Source organism: Tachypleus tridentatus, chromosome 11 (assembly GCF_004210375.1).
Source record: "Tachypleus tridentatus isolate NWPU-2018 chromosome 11, ASM421037v1, whole genome shotgun sequence".
Lineage (NCBI taxonomy): Eukaryota > Metazoa > Arthropoda > Merostomata > Xiphosura > Limulidae > Tachypleus > Tachypleus tridentatus.
Genome location: NC_134835.1, coordinates 73531649 through 73551351, shown reverse-complemented (window position 1 = coordinate 73551351; position 19703 = coordinate 73531649). Strand labels below are relative to the sequence as shown.

The 19703-nt window shown below is 33.5% G+C and overlaps 1 protein-coding gene across 1 annotated transcript in view; it reads left to right on the top strand.

Annotated features, from left to right (window-relative positions):
* LOC143232459 (tuftelin-interacting protein 11-like) overlaps window positions 1–19703 on the top strand; it is a 75611-nt gene that overhangs the window by 2574 nt on the left and 53334 nt on the right. Inside the window, 1 exon segment of the mRNA XM_076467941.1 lies at window positions 12480–12574. Coding sequence (XP_076324056.1) covers window positions 12526–12574 — 49 coding nt within the window. The 5' untranslated portion in view covers window positions 12480–12525.

Here is a 19703-nt window from a genome sequence, read left to right as displayed (position 1 = left end):
GGCTGACAAGGCAGGGAGATCTACTGGTATTGCTTGCTCTGCAGGTTAGTATGACTAACATTAGTCTTTGCAATCCAAACAACTGTGGGTTAAAACACTCAAGAACTTTAAGTATGAAACCTTCTAAAAATTGATCAAAAATCTAACTATAAACTTTAACATGTTTCGTTTATAGAAAATTCCCAATCACATAACAGCCCAATGTTGCCATTGGTAGACTTAGAGCAGGATGAATATTTTACATTTCTTTTTGAGAATGTTATTTGTAAAGTTAAAAGTTATTAAATGATATACAATGAAAAGCTACAACATTCTGTAGAAAGGAGCTTTCAATGTTTTTTTGGTGCAGTAGAAAAATTGTCACAGTAGAATGTTGATGTCAACAATTGGTTCTGAAACTAAGCTAATCTACAGCAACAATCTTATACACGAAGTTAAAGATATGGTCATGAAATAGAATATAACTCCAACCCAAAATATGTTATTGCAATGTACCTCGGCATATCTCTTTGCATCATTAATAAGATAATAAACAAGGACTTGAAGTTTTAAAATACTGTTTATAGGTCTGTGAAAAGTTTTTCAAGATGTATGATCTGAAATTGACCTCAACAACCTTTACAAGTGCTTGTTTTCAAGACCATGGCCATCAGTCTAATTACTTTTAATAATAGAGAAAGAAGTTAGAAAGGCAGAACAGACTCTGAAGTGTTGTTATTATAAATCCACAGGAGTATATTTCATACTCATTTTAGTCTTCACCTAACATTTTATGTGTGTTACTGCATTTTAGAAACTTTTTCAGGATAATTTTCTGCAAAAGTTAGTTAGGGGACCTAGGAACAATGTTATTTTAGATTTATTGTTAATTTATATTAAAGTAATTGTTGAGAAGGTTTTCAGTTATGAAAACTTTAAGCAATATTCCTCAACCTGAACAGTTGCTAGATAGAAACAAGGTTGAACAAGATGATCCCATTAATTCTGAGCTTGTTACAAAAAATTGGAAAGTTTGAAAAATGATATAGTATCTAGTGGTGGGAACCATTTTTGAAGCCTCATAAAGATGTTTTGCAAAGTCATGGAAAAACGTTTACAATTTTGTTGGACATACAGCATGATATCACAAAGAAAATCTTGTCTTACTAATCCTTTGACATTCTTTGAATAGATTATTGCTCACATAGTTGAGGAAGCAGGTGTGGATATGGAATATTTGGATTTACAGAAAGCATTTAACAAGGTGCCAGATAAAAAGATTGAAAAAATGATACCTCTGTAGGTGTGGCAGATAGATCAGTGGATAAAACCATAGACAGAAAGTACAGAGTCATTGTGAATGGAGTTCAGTCAAACTGGATTAATAATGCAAGTGAGGCACTTCAGGTCTCATTATTAGGACTTTGCTTTTTTGGATTTGCATCATTGACATGCAGTGTCTTGCAAAAATATTCACCCCTTGTTGAGTTTCCACATTTTGTTACCTTCTGAATGTGCAATATGAAACTTTCAAATGGGTTATATTTAGAATCTACACAATTTGCTTCAAACTGAGAAAACTAAAAAAATGCAGGTATTGTGAAAATAATTTAGATTTTCAAAGAAATTTAGAATATTCTCAATTGCATATGTATTCAACACCTTTGTTATGGCAACTATAAATCAGTTCAGGTACAAAGAATTAGTTTGAAAGGGCACAATTTGGTGTAATGGTCTCTGTGTGTTATCAAAGTGATTTAACTTCGGAGCAATTGCATTTGTTTGTATAGTGATACAACAAACCAACCATATAGACCATGGGGCTTTCTTAACAAGCCAGGGATAAAGTGGTAGTGAAGCACTGACCAGGAGAAAGTTACAAGAAAATTTCAAAGTTGCAGATTATCCTTTTGAGTATGGTGAAATCCATCATTAAGAAGTGGAATGTACTTCATGCCAGTCAGTCATTACCGATATCAGGTGGCCCTTCCAAACTAAGCAGCAGGGCAAGCAGGAAACAGGCTAGGGATGTCACTGTGAAGCCAGTAGTGACTTTGAAAGATATGAAAAACTTCCTTGTATAAAATTAGTCTATTTTCATAGGTTGACAGTATCTATGTTCCTAGACAAAGCTGGCCTGCATGGGTGATGGTAAGAAAGAAGCCATTACTGAAAAAGAATCACCTGAAATCTAATATGGGGTTTGCAACAAAGCCAAGTAAATGATGCTACAGACATAAGGCAAAAGGTTTTGTGGCCAGTTGAAGCAAAAACTGAGTGTTTTGGTCTAAATTTGAAGTGTTATGTCTGGCACAAGCCCAACAGAGCACATCATCAAGTCAACACCATCCTAAGTGTCAAGCATGGTGGTGGCAGCATCATATTATGGAGATGATTATCAGTAGCAGGAATTGAAGCTTGTCAGAATTGAGGGGAAAATGGATGGTGCAAAGTACAGGCAAATCCCAGAGGAAAATCTACTCGAGTCATCCAGGAATCTAAAACTGGGTTGAAAATTCATATTTCAGCAGGACATTGACCCAAAGTACAAAGACAAAGCCAGACTGGAGTAGTTTCAAAAGATGAAAGTGAATGTTCTGGAGTGATCCAGTCAAAGCCGTGACTTGAATCCATCAAAAGTTTTATGGTGAGACTTGAAGATTGCAGTCCATCAATGATACCCAATGGATTTCTTAGAATCAGAGCAATCTTGCCAGTAAAATGGGCAAAAATTACATCATTCTATTGTGAAAATCTGGTGAAGATATCCAAAAGGATTCATGGTCGTAAATGCTGTAAAAGATTTTCTACCAAGTACTGATTTAGAGGGTTGAATTATTATACAGTCAGCAAATTTCAATTCATATATTTTCGTTGCAGGTTTATCTGACATTTAACCTTTTTCATACATAACAATGTTAAGTTTAATCATTAGAGTTCAGAATAAAAAAGTTTATTAAAGAATATTTACATTATCTGTATTTCATCAAAATATGACATTATTGGAAGGAAATGAACACTTTTGCAAGGTATTATAGATGAAGAAATAGTCAACAGATTATTTAAATTTGTTGATGGCATTAAAACTTTGGGTATTGTTGGCTGTAAGGAGGATGTTAATGCATTATAAAGGAACTTTAATTATTTGGTGAGTTGGGCAAATGAATAACAGATGACTTTCAATTATAATAAATACAAAGTAATGCATGTGGAATATCATAATCTGAAATTTGAGAATAATTTTGATGTGAATAACCTCAGCAGTGTTATGGAAGAAAAATATTGGTGTTTCAGTTGATAAGTCTCTTAATTCATACAATTAGCGTGGTGTAACAAGTGGTAAGGCAAATATAATTTTAGGATTATCTATAGAAATATTGAATACAAGTCAAATAATGTATTGTATAGATCACTGGTTAAGTCACATGTGGAGTACTCTGTTCAGTCTTGGCTTCCTTACCTCGGAACTGATATTAAACTGTTGAAAAGAGTTCAGAGAAGGGTTACAGAAGAGTAGAGGGGACATGACTGAGGATTTTAAGATAGTTAAGGGAAATGATGGTGTTTAATGCACCTTTCTTTTCATATTTAATGTTGAGGATGGTAAGACCAGGGTAAATAAATATAAATTTTTCCAAGAAAGAAATCATTTTCAACTAACACCACTTGTTTTTTAACAGGATGGTTGACCTCTGGAATGGAATTGGTGGCCTTTGTATCTGGCAGATAAAAGTAATTTAAGTGAGTTTAAGGGAAAGTTTTGTAGTTTTGATAACTGTTAGGTATACAGTTATGACAGAAAATGTTCGTACCCTTGCGCCGTGAGTGTTTTTTTTTCTCATAATTTAAAAGGTATCACGATTAGGATAATGAAAGTATGGTATATTATAAATATCATACTAACACACATCTACATAAATTTTTACATAAATTGAATGACAAATAAACTGATTAAAAACAAATAACCAAGCATAGGAGGGGCAGAAAGTGTTCGTGCATCTACTTTAATGGTCAGTTGTGTAGTTTTTGAGATGAATTACTTGGCGCAATCTCTCCTCATAGCCCTTCATAATTGTTTGACAGTACTCGACTGGTATTTTCTTCCATTCTTCTTTACAGAAAGCCTCCAACTCTTGCAAGATTTTTGGATGACGCTGATGAACCCTGGTTTTCAACTCATGCCAAACGTTATCAATTGGGTTGAGATCCGATGACTGCGATGGCCACTCCAGAACACTTATATGGTTCCTCTGCAACCAGGATTGCACATATTTCGATGTGGGCTTAGGGTTATTGTCGTGCTAGAAGATCCAACAACGCCCAAGCCGCAAGTTCCGAGCATCATTCTTGGTATAAGTGCCTAATATATCAACGTACTCTTCTTTTTTCATGATTCCGTTGATGCTGTGAAAGCTGCCTACACCAGAAGAGCGGAAGGAGCCCCATAGCATGATCGAGCCAACTCCGTGTTTAACTGTAGGGATGGTGTTCTCTGGAAGATTTCGTTACCCCTTCTTACGGAAAATATAGCGAACATCATTGTGGCCGAAAAGCTCGATTTTAGTCTCGCCTGACCAAAGAATACTCTTCCAATAGGTAAAGGGTTTATCTACATGCTTTCTTGCATACCTCAATTGTGCTTCTAAATGAACAGGCTTTAAATATGGAGTTCTACGAGGACGGCATACTTTGAACCCAGAAGAGCGTAACGTGTTCGTAACTGTAGAGGTGCTTACTTCAACCCCAGTTTGTTTCCCTTACCAGTTTCTGTATGTCATTACGTGTTAAACGAGGGTTCCTATTAACCTCTTTGAGAACCTTCCTTTTGGGTCTCTCTGGAATTTTGGTGGGGCGTCTGGAACGAGGGAGGTGAGCAGTTGATCATGTAAGCTTAAACTTGGCAATTATGCTTTGAACAGTAGATTTCGGCACATTAAGTTGTGTAGTAATACCGGAAAGAGACACACGAGATTTATATTTTACAATAATTCGTTTTTTTTTAAATCACTGGACAGTTGTTTCCTGTTCGCCATGATGACCAAGTAGATAATGATGGAGACGGCGCTAAATTGCCCGAAGTACATTTTTTGCTGGCTAAATTAAAAGAATTATGAACCCAGTGTCTAGTTCTGGAATGGTATAATGTAATTTATTCGCCAAACTAAACACAATTTTTACAGGAATATCAGTTTTTTTCACACGTTCTAAAATGTATGAACACTTCTGCTCCTTCTATTTTTGGTTATTTGTTGATTAACAGTTTATTTGTTGTTTAATTTGCATAAAAATTTATGTAGTTGTGTGTTAGTATAATATTTATAATATAGTATATGTCTATTAGCCTAATCGTGATACTTTTTAAGTTATGAGCAAATAAACACTTGGGACGCAAGGGTACAAACACTTTCTGTCATAATTGTGCAATCATTTTTTAGGTGTAATATAAGTTTTATTATTTAGATAGTTTGGGTATAGTGTGAATGTTAATTTTTGTTATTTTTAGAAGTGATAATTTATCAGAGATTTCTTTAAGTGACTGTTTACAAATCATATATTGTGTAGTTCAGTTGTTGTGAATTGTAAAAGTGTTGTATTATTGCTTTATGTTACCAGAATCTACCATTGTTTTAATTGAGTTTTATTGAATCATAACACCTCATTGTGTGTGAAATATTCTAAGCTTGTGTAAATCTATAAATACATATCCAAAATGTAACTTAGATTAGTTATATAGATAGATAGATCTAGACTGTGTAATTGTGAATTTAGCCATAAAGAACACATACTGGCAATTTTTAAAGTGGAATTATTACAGATTGTATTGTGTGCATGTTTTTTTATTGTAAAGCCATATTGGGCTATCTTTTCTGTCCGTTGAGGATAACTGCACCCCTGATTTTAACATTGTAAATCTGTAGACTTACTGCTTTCCCAGCTGGAGACAGGTTGTATTATAATAACAGAACAGAGAAAAATAACTTGTTTTGTAAATTGTGTTCCAAAGTATTTGAACCAGCATATGTGAACTTTGATGTAAAAAAAGAGAGATAATTATGTGAAACTCTGTATATAAATATGGTAACCAACAGTTAAAGTTGTCATTTTAATGTGAAATTATCACACACTTTATTGTAATAACAGAGTAAAGAAGAAGAATTCCTTAGGTCAAATTGTGTTCTAAAGTAACTGAGCCAGCCTGTACGGACTTTGGTGAAAAAGATACGATTATTTATTACTTAGAAACTTTAGTAATCACATAGGCTACTTACTAACCTTGACAAATAAATTCAAGTTAAGTTTGCATAACACTTCTGTTTTAATTTTTTGTAGGTATTAATAAATACCTTCACCATAATTCAAGCTAGAAATTTTTAATATCAAAGAAAGTATGGATAATAAATAGCCAAACATTTCTTACAGAATGTGAGGTTTTGTCTAATTTTATTAAGTTTATAGCAATTAGTTTAGTAAAACATATTTACTAAATTATAAAATTTGGGTTTTCAAAAAGGTTTAAGTTTTTCACTACATAGGTTTACTTATTAGTTATATAGATACTAACCTATACAAATTTTGATGGATGGCTCTTCAGTTGATTTTTGAAGTCAGAGAATCCTTAAATAGAACTTCTCGCAGCACTATATATCACTAACAGTAAAGAAGTGATCAAAATAGTCATGGTAACCTGGTCTTTAAGACTTTATAATATTAATTGATCCCTTACCATAGTCTAAAAAAAAAACACCCAGAGTTTCAAGCAGTTTTTGGTTTCATGGTAAATTAGTTTATCATACATAACAGTTTTTGAAATTATGAGATTAAAAAAGAGAGTAGAAAACTTATAAGGCACTCATTATATAAATATGTGAAACTTTAAGTTCTTTTTAAGGAACTATATTTATTATCCAATATTCCAAGCAGAATAGTAATAAATAACAGGTTTTTTGTTTGTTTGTTTGTTTTTGAATTTTACACAAAGCTACAAGAGGACTATCTATGCTAGCCGTTCCTAATTTAGCAGTGTAAGACAAGAGGGAAGGCAGCTAGTCATTACCACCCGCCACCACTCTTAGGCTACTCTTTTATCAACGAATAGTGGGATTGACTGTCACATTATAATGCCCCCACAGTTGAAAGGGCAAGCATGATTGGTGTGATGATGATTCAAACCTCTAATCCTCAGATTACGAGTCGAGTGCCCTAACCACATGGCCATGCCAGGCTCAACAGGTTGTTAGAGAATGTTTTTAAAGACAAAATCCCCTTAGTGGTTCAGTATATGCCTGCTGACTTACAATGTTTGAAACTTGGTTTTGATACCTTGCGAGCAGAACGCAGATAACCCATTGTGTAGCTTTGAACTACAAACAAACAAAGATAAAAACGAATTAGTTACATAGATGCTTGCAAATGAAGCCTTATTACTTGGATTTGTGTAAGTAACTGCTAACCACAAGGTATCTTGTACATTTATTTAAAAAATTATGAAAACAAGAACAACACATAAAACTCCATGATGACGAGAAAACCCACTTGTAGAGAAAATTATATATACGGCTGCATACCGTGTATTCCAGACGTGTATTCAAAACAAACCTAATTTTATACTGAATAGCAAGATGTACAATAGAATAAATGTTAACAGAATCTCTACTTCACTGCATAGTAAACTATAACAATTGAGATTGTTAATTGGTTTGTATACTATTTAAAACATATTCTAGAATGCTCTAGAAATGGGTTTGTATGACCTTCCTGCATAATTCATGGGAAAGATTACAACTTCGATCTGAAACAAGATACGTGTAATGCATCCTATGTGGTATAGTTAAGAACAAACAGTGATCAAAACAACAATAATAAAAAACATTGGGTAAAATGATATAGATTCGTGGTTACAAATGAGGCAAGTACTGCGTATATTTATCAAATTGGCTCAACCTGTATTGACTAATATAAATTTGAAGTGGAGTGGAGTACAAATTAACCACACTCGGCAGATGCATCCCAAGGTATTTAAAAGATTTTGGACTCGGGTCCGTAGGTGCAGGAATGTTTGACATTTCTGTATGATATACATTATTGTTTTCTATTCTGATTTCAAGAAACTAACTGGGGATTTGGGACATTGTACCAGTGCCTAGCAATACCTCTGACAGGTAGTATGTATTATAGAACATTAAACAAAAATAAAATTTGATGAAAATTTGAAATTTCTCAAATATATTTGTTTCTTCCATTCATCATATTAGCATTTATTTATACTTTTTAGAGACTTACAACCCTAAAAGTCATAGTTCGATTCCACTCACAGGATAGAATGCAGATAATTTATTGCGCAGGCGTTGCGCAAAAACAAAAGAACTGATACATTCTTCATTTAATTCATTATATTATATATATTTTTTAGTGTTTCTTTATTTATTTGTCACTATTTTAATTATTATCTTCTTTTAACAGGGCAGACCACAGACAGCTCATTGTCTAGCATTGTGTTTATGAACAAAAAAACCAGTGGCGGCGCCAGGATATTTTCTTTGGGGGGGGGGCTGAGGTAAACTGTGGAGGGGCTTCCCAAATTCCCATCAATATGAAGTATAGATGGTAAATTATAATAATAATGTAAATACCAAGGTACATTTCAGAAAGGTGTGCTATTTTAAACTGTTTTCAATGCAGTTTTCTTTGGAAATTCATTATTACAAATTAGAAATAATCTGTTTATGAAAATATGCGTATATGTAGAAGAGGAAGCTCACCTATATCCCACCCAAAGTAATACATAATAATAAAGAAAATCAAGATTAGCTTAAATTGAACATTTAATATACCATTAAGAGTAAAGCTACAAATCAAAAGAAATATAACATAAAGACATAGTTTACATAGCAGAAATGAATTATCCCATGTGAAGTTAATACACTCTGAGGAAAAGTAAGGTCACTATCAGGCTAACTAGCTTTCATCATGTTGTGTTTATAGTCAATATTACTTCAAAACAATGCACCTGTTCTGGTGATTAGCAGCAAATGTGTCTATAACAGTATCAATGGAGTTTACTTTATGACAGCAACGTTGTTGGTGTGGTTGTTACCACTGCTATTAAAATTAATGGGTAAATACCTGTGAAACATTTGGTTTATCAAGTAACATCCCTGATGATCTGTTGTAACATAAAATCAACGTGGTTGTCTAATCTTCGTCAAAGCTCAAGATAGAATGGCATTACACAGGAAGCGGCAATACAGCGCATGAGTTTCAGTGCATTCAGTACGTTGCTATGGGATGCATGACACATACTTCCGTTTTAATGAAGACGTTGAGTTCTACAGATCTATGTCTCTTTAATGTTAATTGTTAAGCAACAACGACGATTGTGTTTTCCATATTTTATAAATATATGTAGATAACAATATTGGGGGGCTAGGCTCATTTTTGGAGGGCTCAACCCCCCCACTCCCCCCGAAGCCCCCTCTTGGCACCACCACTGAAACAAACATTTCTCTTGCAATTTTTTCTGCATATCTGCACATTTCTTTCTGCACATTTGGTAATGAACTTGCAATTTTTATTATATTTATCAAACTGCTGAACTTAAATTTATTCAATAAATTATCACATTATTTAATAACTCTGAACACGTAGTATATTTTCTAAAATACAGTAATTTCGAAAACCTGCGCTGAATTTTTCAATGCAGTTTTTTAAAACTTAATCAGTAGATTAGTGTATAACTAATGTAATGTTTAATTTTACTATTGTGGTTGTTTTCATAACAATGCAAGCATTTTAATTAAAAAAGATTTAATTATTTTAAGCATAATTTAAAATTACTGCAATATGAACATTCAAAATTAATTTAACACAAAATGTATTCCCAAATATTTAACTATATACATTTAATAAATATTATAATTTAACATGGAGTATCTATAAAAATATGGATGTTTAATTCCAGTATAAGTAATTACTGTAAATTTAGAAAAAACAACAACTAAAACATAAATAAACCATTTATTTTTGCCAGTACAATGGTATGTTTGACGACTTATAATACTAGAAACCAGGTTTCGATACCCGCGGTGAACAGAGCACATATTACTCATTGTATAGTTTTGTGCTTAATAATAGATAACAAACAAACAACACTTTATTATAGAAAATAGTGCTTTTTATTCAACTGAATAAAAAGCTATCAACAACAGAATTTATCCTTTTATAAATTTCCAATTATCAGCAACCATTAAATAACACTAAACATGCTCGCCCTCCCAGCCGTGGGGGCGTTATAATGTGACGGTCAATCCCACTATTCGTTGGTAAAAGAGTAGCCCAAGAGTTAGCGGTGGGTGGTGATGACTAGCTGCCTTCCCTCTAGTCTTACACTGCTAAATTAGAGTCGGCTAGCACAGATAGCCCTCGAGTAGCTTTGTGCGAAATTCCAAAAAACAAACAAAAAAACAAAGATTTGTTTGTCATTGAGTCCAGAGCTACTCTGGGCTTACTGTACTATGCCCGACACGAGTAGTATCGAAACCAGACTTTTAACGTTATAAGCCTTCATACTTTCACATGGTGTACAGATGGAATGGTTATAGTTACTCACTTTGCCCAAATCCGTGTGAAACTTTTGAAAAATATCGACAAATATGATTAATTATGTATGTGATTGCGTGATACCCGCTTAAATATTTTAACTGATAATGATAATATTATGTCACTTACATTCTTAATATTCTAATTCAGATTTTTTTTTTTTTGCTGAAAGGCGCATGATATAATGACTAGAAAATTCGTGACAATTGAAGCCTCTGTAGATTCCAGAAATTCTGTGCACTTTATAATAAACAAAAGTATGAAGTAAATACAAGAATCAGTAAAACAATGAGTTAATGAGATTCAGTTCAGGATTGGTAGAGTTATCGCGTCTATTCGGTTACTCTGTGAGTTGGAAAGCGTATTCCTGATCTATGGATTAGTGAATAATTTCTGTTGAACAATTTACAAGATATTCAGACGGATATTAGTATGACAGTTTATTTCGAAACTTTGTGTCGTAAGCCTTGTATCTAATTTTATAATTTGTTTGTTAGCTGCAGGGCACATGACATTAACGTAGGCCTAGAACACCTGAAAAATTTTCAGGTTTTCTGGTACATTATAAGGTAAATTATACGTTCGGCGTTGATGAAGTACCTGAAAGATAGTTTAGGGATAATTGAGAACACAAATAATTGTCTAGCTGAAAACGTGAATTGTGTTTATAGTTAAATATTTGAATCTGTTTAAGCTATCAGGCATATTAAGTTACTTTGTTTATTGTTTACGTTAGTTTAGTTAGCGTGGCTATAAATTTGGTCTACAACTTTTCATAGTATTTAAGCTTGTAGAAACGATAAAGAGGAGGAAATTTTCATTTTTTTTATAGTTTTTTTTTTTTTTGGAATTTCGCACAAAGCTACTCGAGGGCTATCTGTGCTAACCGTCCCTAATTTAGCAGTGTAAGACTAGAGGGAAGGCAGCTAGTCATCACCACCCACCGCCAACTCATGGGCTACTCTTTTACCAACGAATAGTGGGATTGACCGTCACATTATACGCCCCCACGGCTGGGAGGGCGAGCATGTTTAGCGCGACGCGGGCACGAACCCGCGACCCTCGGATTACGAGTCGCGCGCCTTACGCGCTTGGCCATCCCAGGCCCTTTTTATAGTTACACGAACTGTTCATTGAATTATTTTAAAAGAATAATTTAAAAGAGTCTGCCAATGAAAGAACAACGCTATAACACTTGTTTGTGAACTTATGCCTACAATCTGTGTCGAAATGAATCGAACCTTTAGAAAAGATTAATGAAAAAATAAATGAATTTGTTACAGTTGTGTGGACTAGACTTGGAATTATTTTACCAAATAACCCAAGTCATCTTACTCAACTATAGAATTGTGTGGTTTTAATTTCGTGCAAAATTATACTAGGGCTATCTGCACTAGCCGTCCCTAATTTAGTACTAAGACAAGAAGGAAGGCAGCTAATTTTCTCCACCCGCAGCCAACTCTTGGGATACTTTTTTGCCAACGAATAGTGGGATTGACCGTAATATTATAACGCTCCCACGGCTGAAAGGGCGAGCATGTTTGGTGTAACGGGGATTTGAACCCGCAACCCTCAAATTATAAGTCGATATATTATGTAGATCAATTGTTATGAATTACTGATTGCTAACATGATTGCATCATGTAGGTAGAACTTTCTAATTTTCTAGTTTGTTTAATTGAGCATTATTAAATCAGGATATCTAGTATGGCGTTAAATGTTCTAGACATCTGTCAGAGTATAAAAATGACTTGAAAAAGTATTGAGTTCGAGTTCTAAACTGCGTGATAATGAAGTTAACGATAAAAAGTATACAGAAGTGTTTTTAAAGTGAAATTATCACAAACAGTATTATAATAATAGAGTACGGAAGAATAATTCGTCTCGTCAATTATGTTTTACAGAAACTTGACCAGCCTGCGTGATTTTGACAAAAAAGAAGAGACAATTATGTTGTCTTGGATACAATCTGGATACAACTGTGGAATCCAACAGTGTAGTAAATATCTGCATACCGTTTTGATTTGTTTTTAATATATTAATTTTAAAATAAGTGGACTTTGCTGCTCTTTGTTTTTAGTTGAAATATATCCCCAACAAGTCGCTGACACCTACTCTAAGGAATCTGGTTTTACAAAACTTAACGCTTAATGAAAGAAAAGATTGATATCTATTTTTTTATTGTGCATTATACTGTGTAGCAATCTTTCCCACCAGAAATATCAAGTGACACTAGAAGCTTGCTTTCTACCTACAAGTGACTAATTTCAAAACTTCATAAAGAACTAGGAACAGTATGTACAAACAAATTTAGAAGCCCTTGGTGAACATGAAATACTCACTTTTCAAAACTAATGAAAATAAAAGAAATAATTTTGCTTTCTATTCTACATCTAAATACTCTGTGAAGGGACAGAGTTTTAGATAGGTCACACCTATTATTCAAAGACATTGACAATGCCTTTTAAACTTAGAAAGTCTTGTCCTTAAGCCTCCCTGATTCCAATTGCAGATGAATCTTTCAACTTTTTCAGATTAAAACAATAGATATACAAATGGTTGTGTGTCTTATAATAAAACGATGTGGAATATAAAATCAGTACTTCGTGTGACAGCCAAAACTGCTATGAACTCGTGGTGGAATGAAATGAATAAGAACTACATTTTTTTATTGTTTGGTTTTCCAGCACAAAATATTTATACAGTTAGACAATATAAATGTGTTGAGATTGGGGACTTGGAATTTACATTATGAAGATATCCCTTGTACTTAATGACTTTGGAAAACAAGGGACTATAGATCACGTACTTAGGGCACAAAACCATCTACAAAGAGACTTTTAATAAGTTGTACTCCAACAATGTAAGAAAAGTGCAGTGTCTTACAGTAGGTAACAAATCATAAAACACACGATCAGTAACAGAAGCCATCCATGTGCTTTTGGTATGCAGCATAATCGAGAAGGATTCCCATGTGATAATGTGTCCAACAAAATAGGTGTTCACTAAGTAAGAATTTGCATTCAGTCATACGCATCATTCAACAGCTGCATACCCTAAGCATCTGTGGATTTTTGTGTAATAGAACTCTTGAAATGGGTGCTGGGAAGTCCCTGTCCTTGTATACTAGACTGTTATGGAAAGCAAATATGGAGGACTGGTATGCTTTAGGTATGCACGCCTTAGGAAGAAGTCTTTTGCAATGAAAATTATGCAACAGACCTACTATCAAGGTTGTCAAATAGAGCATACTCTCAAAGGGGTAAGATAGATTATCAGGCTTCTCAGAGGTTCATAAAGGCCTGTGCCATTTCTATCTTTTAATGGCTGTGGCTATAATGATAATAAAAATGATGACACATGTAAACAAAATAAGGCAATCATTAACCCAAGAGAAGAGCGAAATATAATTAGACTAAATTTTTATGTACAATTTTCAGCTCTGAGCTGAGAGTTTATGTGTTACATTTTCGTGTGATTTGAAGGCACATAGAAACAAGTCACGAAACTTAACAATGGCAAAAGTATAACAAGTGTCTACATATGAGGTTCTCTTTGAGGTGGGAGCTTCGGCCAAACCTTCCGTCTGGTCACCCTTATAATTGATCTTATAGGCTGTAAAGATGTAATAAAACTACAACATTTCCTGTATAACGTACTCAACTTCTGGATAATAATATTTTATTGTTTTGGTAGATGAAATTTCAATTTTATGCCCCCACTGACACACACACACACATATACGAGCATATATATCTGTTTTATACAGTTCACAATGACTTAAATAATTATTTATTTATATGATTATAATCATTGATTAGAAAACAAAACGATGTTTCCTAATTTTCTAATTTATTTACTATAAAGACAAAATAATACTATCTTATTTATATATAATTACCAGTAGAGGGCTAACGTGTTTGTAGTTTTAAGGGATTTAGGGTTAATGTCAGTGATAAATATTGATTAAACTTGTATAGTATAGTGTTATTAGTGCGGTTTATTTTGTAAGTCGATGAGAGAATATTCTTAAACTGGGGTAAGTACTCTGAGAAATAATGAAGTTATTACGCCACTTTAACAAAATTGGCTATTAAGTAATGAATTAGTTTCCTTTTATTCTTCAACAAAATTTCTGTGTGACTACACATGAGTATATCACTACTTCACTGTCCTTAGACTCAAGTTTAACTTATAAGCAGTTAAGTGTTAATTCATATGTATGATGTAGTAGGATTACCATATTTCCAACCTAAAAATTGGGACATTCTCTTTTCCGTACATAGAGACAATGTAATAGCCCTGCAGCAATTTAAATTGTATGTTAAATGAGAAAGGGGAAAAGCAGCTAGTCATCACCATCCACTGCCAACACTTGGGCTACTTTTTTTACCAACGAATAGTGGGATTGACCATAACATTATAAGACCCCCACAGCTGAAAGGGCGAGCAGGTTATAAAGTGATGGGGATTTGAACCTGCGACCCTTGGATACAGTTTTGTAGGATATGTATAATAAGTTTGAAGAAATAAATATTGTATAAATATGTCACATGTACTAGCATAACAACTGGGAACAACTACCCCAGAAATTGTGGAATATGGTTCAAATGATTTGTGCTGTTTTACATTCATTATCTTTGCTCAATAAAACATAAAATGTATAACCTATTTGTAAAGTGATTCTTTGACTCTGAGTAAAATATAGAGAAGAGTTTATAATGGCAAACTGTATGCACCAAACTTACATTAAAATACAGAAGGACTGGAAGAATTTAATCCTTCTACTGTTTTTGATTGTAATGAAAAATAAAACTGGAAACTAAGACAGTCCAGGTTTTACTGGGAAGTCCTTAACTCTGACTGTAAGCTAATATTGTAATGGCTGCATTATTTTAATGAGAAGAAGCATGTATGTTGCACTTATGCTAAATTATAATATGGGAGAAATATACAAACACTTATAAAGTAAGATCATATGATTCACAGGAAATTTATATGTAAAAGCAAAGTTCTTTAGTTAGGAAGTTGGTAATATCACACCATTATATGACTTTGGTTTTTATTACTACTAATAATTGCAAAATATTTTAATGTTAACTAGAGAAATATTCAACAGAAAATCAAACTTAATAAAAGAAAAATTGTAGAATTCTGGAAAATTAACATCTCCAAATCTAACTGATGTTACAATAGAATGAGTTTTAGACATGATGTGAGTTGTCAGTAAAACCTGATCAGAGCAAGTTTCCAATTATTACTAAAGATTAATCTAGTGAGCAATGTAACTGATTTACTGTATAGGTCTAACTGAGAGTATGTGATGTCAGTAAATAAATAATTATAATGATGAAAATGTATTAACTCATTAGTTTAGTACTTGTTTTCTATTATTGAAACTGTTGGATGTAGTCTGAATAATATCTCAAAAGTTCCAGTTAGCTTATTATTTTAAGTTAGTCCTAAGTCTGTATATTAAAATAACAAACTTAATAAACAATACATATAATAACTAAAATATATATAATATTTTAACCACTACTGTATGTAGAAGTGAAATTTGATTAATTTTTTGAGAGGCATATTGCATACCAAGCTCTGTCTTTGATGAAAGCCCAATACATCCAGTGCAAGTCTACAAGTAAGAGCAAGCTCTCAGTTCATAATGAGCTTTCATGTTGAATCTCTTGTAATGCACTTATATGTCTTATCTTAAAAGTTTTGCAATTTATTTTAGAGAGACTTCACTCCCACAACTTTCTTTCTTTTTAAAATGCAAGAAACCCACACAAACTTGCTAAAAGTGAACAAAATAGCTGTTGTTAAACAAAGGAATTAAATTGGAAGTGAGATGAAGAAGTTCATTGAAAAAACATGACAGAAATGCAAAACAGTTGCATCACTTTTTGTTCAGAACAACTCATTTCACAGTAGAGGTGTGGTTAAGATTTTGACTGTCTGAATTTGATAAATTTATTGTATTAAATTGAATAATAATCTTGAATTTTGCTTTTATGGAAAACTATATTCTACACAAGAAGTAAGAAATATTCTGAAAAATATTTTAACTATGAAAATGATTTTTTATTCAAACTTAAGTGCGTATTCTAACTATAGTTGAAACTATAAGTTAAATAGTATGAATTAGAAAGAGCAGGGTACTTAAAATAATAACAATATCTTTATTTTCTCTATTATAGCTTAGTATTTTATTATTGTGTATTTTGATTATTTTGGAGAAACAAATCAAAGTGCTGAACATTTTATTTACGATTGTTGACTTGTAGAATTTTGTTGCTGCATAAGTTTTCTTCAATTTTCACTTTTCACAATAGCTGCAGCAGTAATGATACAGGGACTATTCTATAAAATGCTTTTATTTTTCAATATGAGTGAAGTGTTTAATATGGATTTGGTTTGCTTTTGGACTACTAAGCTAGTATACCAAGTTTGGATTGGTGAACTTGTTTAGCAGGAAATATGTCCATAGATGAAGTTTTCCTTGAAATTAGATAATACACCAGCATGATGTGAAACGTATAGAACATATTTGAAGAATGCCTGTACCTAATTTTATACTCAGCTCTGCTTTGCTTGACATAACTGGATGAAACTAACATTAAAGAGAAAATTAGGATGTAACTTTATTTACAAGAGTGTAAAAATAGTTTGCTTCGAGTACTATGACTGATTGCTCTTCACTAAAAAGTGTGGCACTAATATAGGCAAAACGTATTACGATTACAGTTTGTTCTGCTTGTTCTTTTTATTAATAAACCTAGCTTCAAATTTAAAAATAATGTGAGATAATTTAACACAAGGAATGTCTGATGAATGATGAGTCTGTGGCTATAAATACTATATAATTTGCATTTTACAGTTTACTAATTATAATTATACTCTTCAAAAAAAGAAATGCAAAAGGCAAAATTTGAGACATATTGTTAACATGTTTATTCTGGGTAGTTCTGTATGACATGTGAAACTTTGCACATTCGCTGCTGAACATCCAAAGTCTGCAAAGGCGAAGTCCACGCTCACTAGTTGAAGTTTAACGTCACTCAACGTCAATAACGAGTATGCCCCCCGTGAGCATCAATAACTGCTTGGCATCTCCTGCCCATGGAAGCGATGAGATGACGAATCACATCCTGTGGAATGGCTGTCCACTCAGCCTGCAAAGCTGCTGCAAGCTGAGGTAGAGTCTTTGGTTGAGGTTTTTGCCATCGCAGACGTCGGTCCAACTCGTCCCAAAGATGTTTGATGTGGTTTAAATCTGGTGATCTGGAGGGCCAGGGAAGAACGTTGATGTTGTGGTGTCTTAAAAAGACAGTGGTGAGTCGGGCTGTGTGAGGACAGGCGTTGTCATGTTGAAAAATGTCATTGACGTTCACCATGATGGGTTGCACACGAGGCCTAAGAATCTCGTCGACAGTTGTGTACGGTCTGATCGGAAATCCTACGCAGCCCTGGTATGGTTGAGGCAGTAGACGTCACACTGGTGGTCCTATCCCGAAGGTGACGTAACCGGATGTAGCGATCTTGTGCGGGCGTGGTCACACGAGGTCTGCCAGATCGTGGACGGTCACAAGTTAATCCATGTTGTTGGTGACAATTCCATAGCTTTGTGATGGTGCTTGGGTGGACATTCACAGCTCTGGCAACATCTGATCGAGATTCGCCTGCTTCCAAGCAACCAATGGCGTTGTTGCGTCGTGCTTCAGTCAGTCTTGGCATAACTGTATTGTGTGTTGGTTGCTTAACACTGAGCTATGGAAACCGAGAACCCATCGCTTTTATAGGGATTTTGCACATGTTGCACTTGTAGAACATGCAGATCTCTCAAACAAATTTATTGGACACGAATGCGTTTTGGCGAAAAATCCGATGTTTTCCTCCGTTTTCAAAGTGCACAACTTTTATTGTCATTTTGGTCTGACAATCAGTGCCTTAACACGTGTAACATCACATACTCTGAGCTTGTAACGTTATTACATATATTTCTCTTTAAAATAACAAAAATATCCCTTTTGCATTTCTTTTTTTGAAGAGTATATTATCATTTCTGTAAAAGTTCAGTGTGAGTATACCACAAGATTTCTGTAAATACTGTAGCATTTAAAACAAGAATAATTTTTCTTATCCATACATACAGTAGTGTGCCTTGCAGGCAAAACAATCTACAGGACACACTGTGTTTTATTAACAGGAATGATTATTTAGTGATTTTTTCATTTTTCTATATCTCGGAATATGATAATTCAAACTATCACATATTTTCAGTAAATATGCTCTATTAGGCTTTTACTTAACATATTAACTATCAAGCCAATTGTGTAAGAAATACAGGAGGTGTAAAATCTCCAACTTTGATTGTATTTTTTACCGAAAGTAAGGAAACTTTATTTGATCAAACTTAACTTATTGATTTCTTTGAAATTTGGTGTACTGATAGACCTTTATAGCCTACAATAAGGGTCAAATATAAGTCACATGTGCAAAATTATTTAATAACATCTCAAATTTTACCAAAATCATTCCACGTACCTACACAAAAAGTTGAGCAATCAGTCTAAAATTCATACTACAACTTCATTTTAAAGTGAACCATTTTTAATTTCTGTCTTTTGGATTATTGGCTGCTGACTTAGCAGCAAAATTATAGTGTGAAAGGAAGTGCAGATACATATTTGTTGGTTAGGCCAAGCAGATGAGATTAGCAGTTTATAACTTAAGTTTTCAAAAGAATAATATGAGTGGATGGTTATTATTCATTGCCAACTTTGTGATATTAGGTTAAGTAGTTAGCATAAATATGCATGATTCAGCTCTATTGAATGCACATGGAGATGACAAACTGTTAATTTAGACTTAATGGTGTGGCTATAAAAGAAATTATGACACTGTATTAGAGAAGAAACTACCAACATATATTTGAAAAGAGTCTGGTTAGATCTGTAAAGTGTAGGTCTATTAAATAATTGGGTTGTGATTCTAAAGCTAGTGTTGATTACTATTGAGTGTCACTTTATTATTTGTTGTGTATTGACAAAAATTATATCTAATCAAAAACACCTTAGGTGTAAACTAAGGTGCAGCTGTAAAAGGTTTTAAAGTGTGACTTAAAG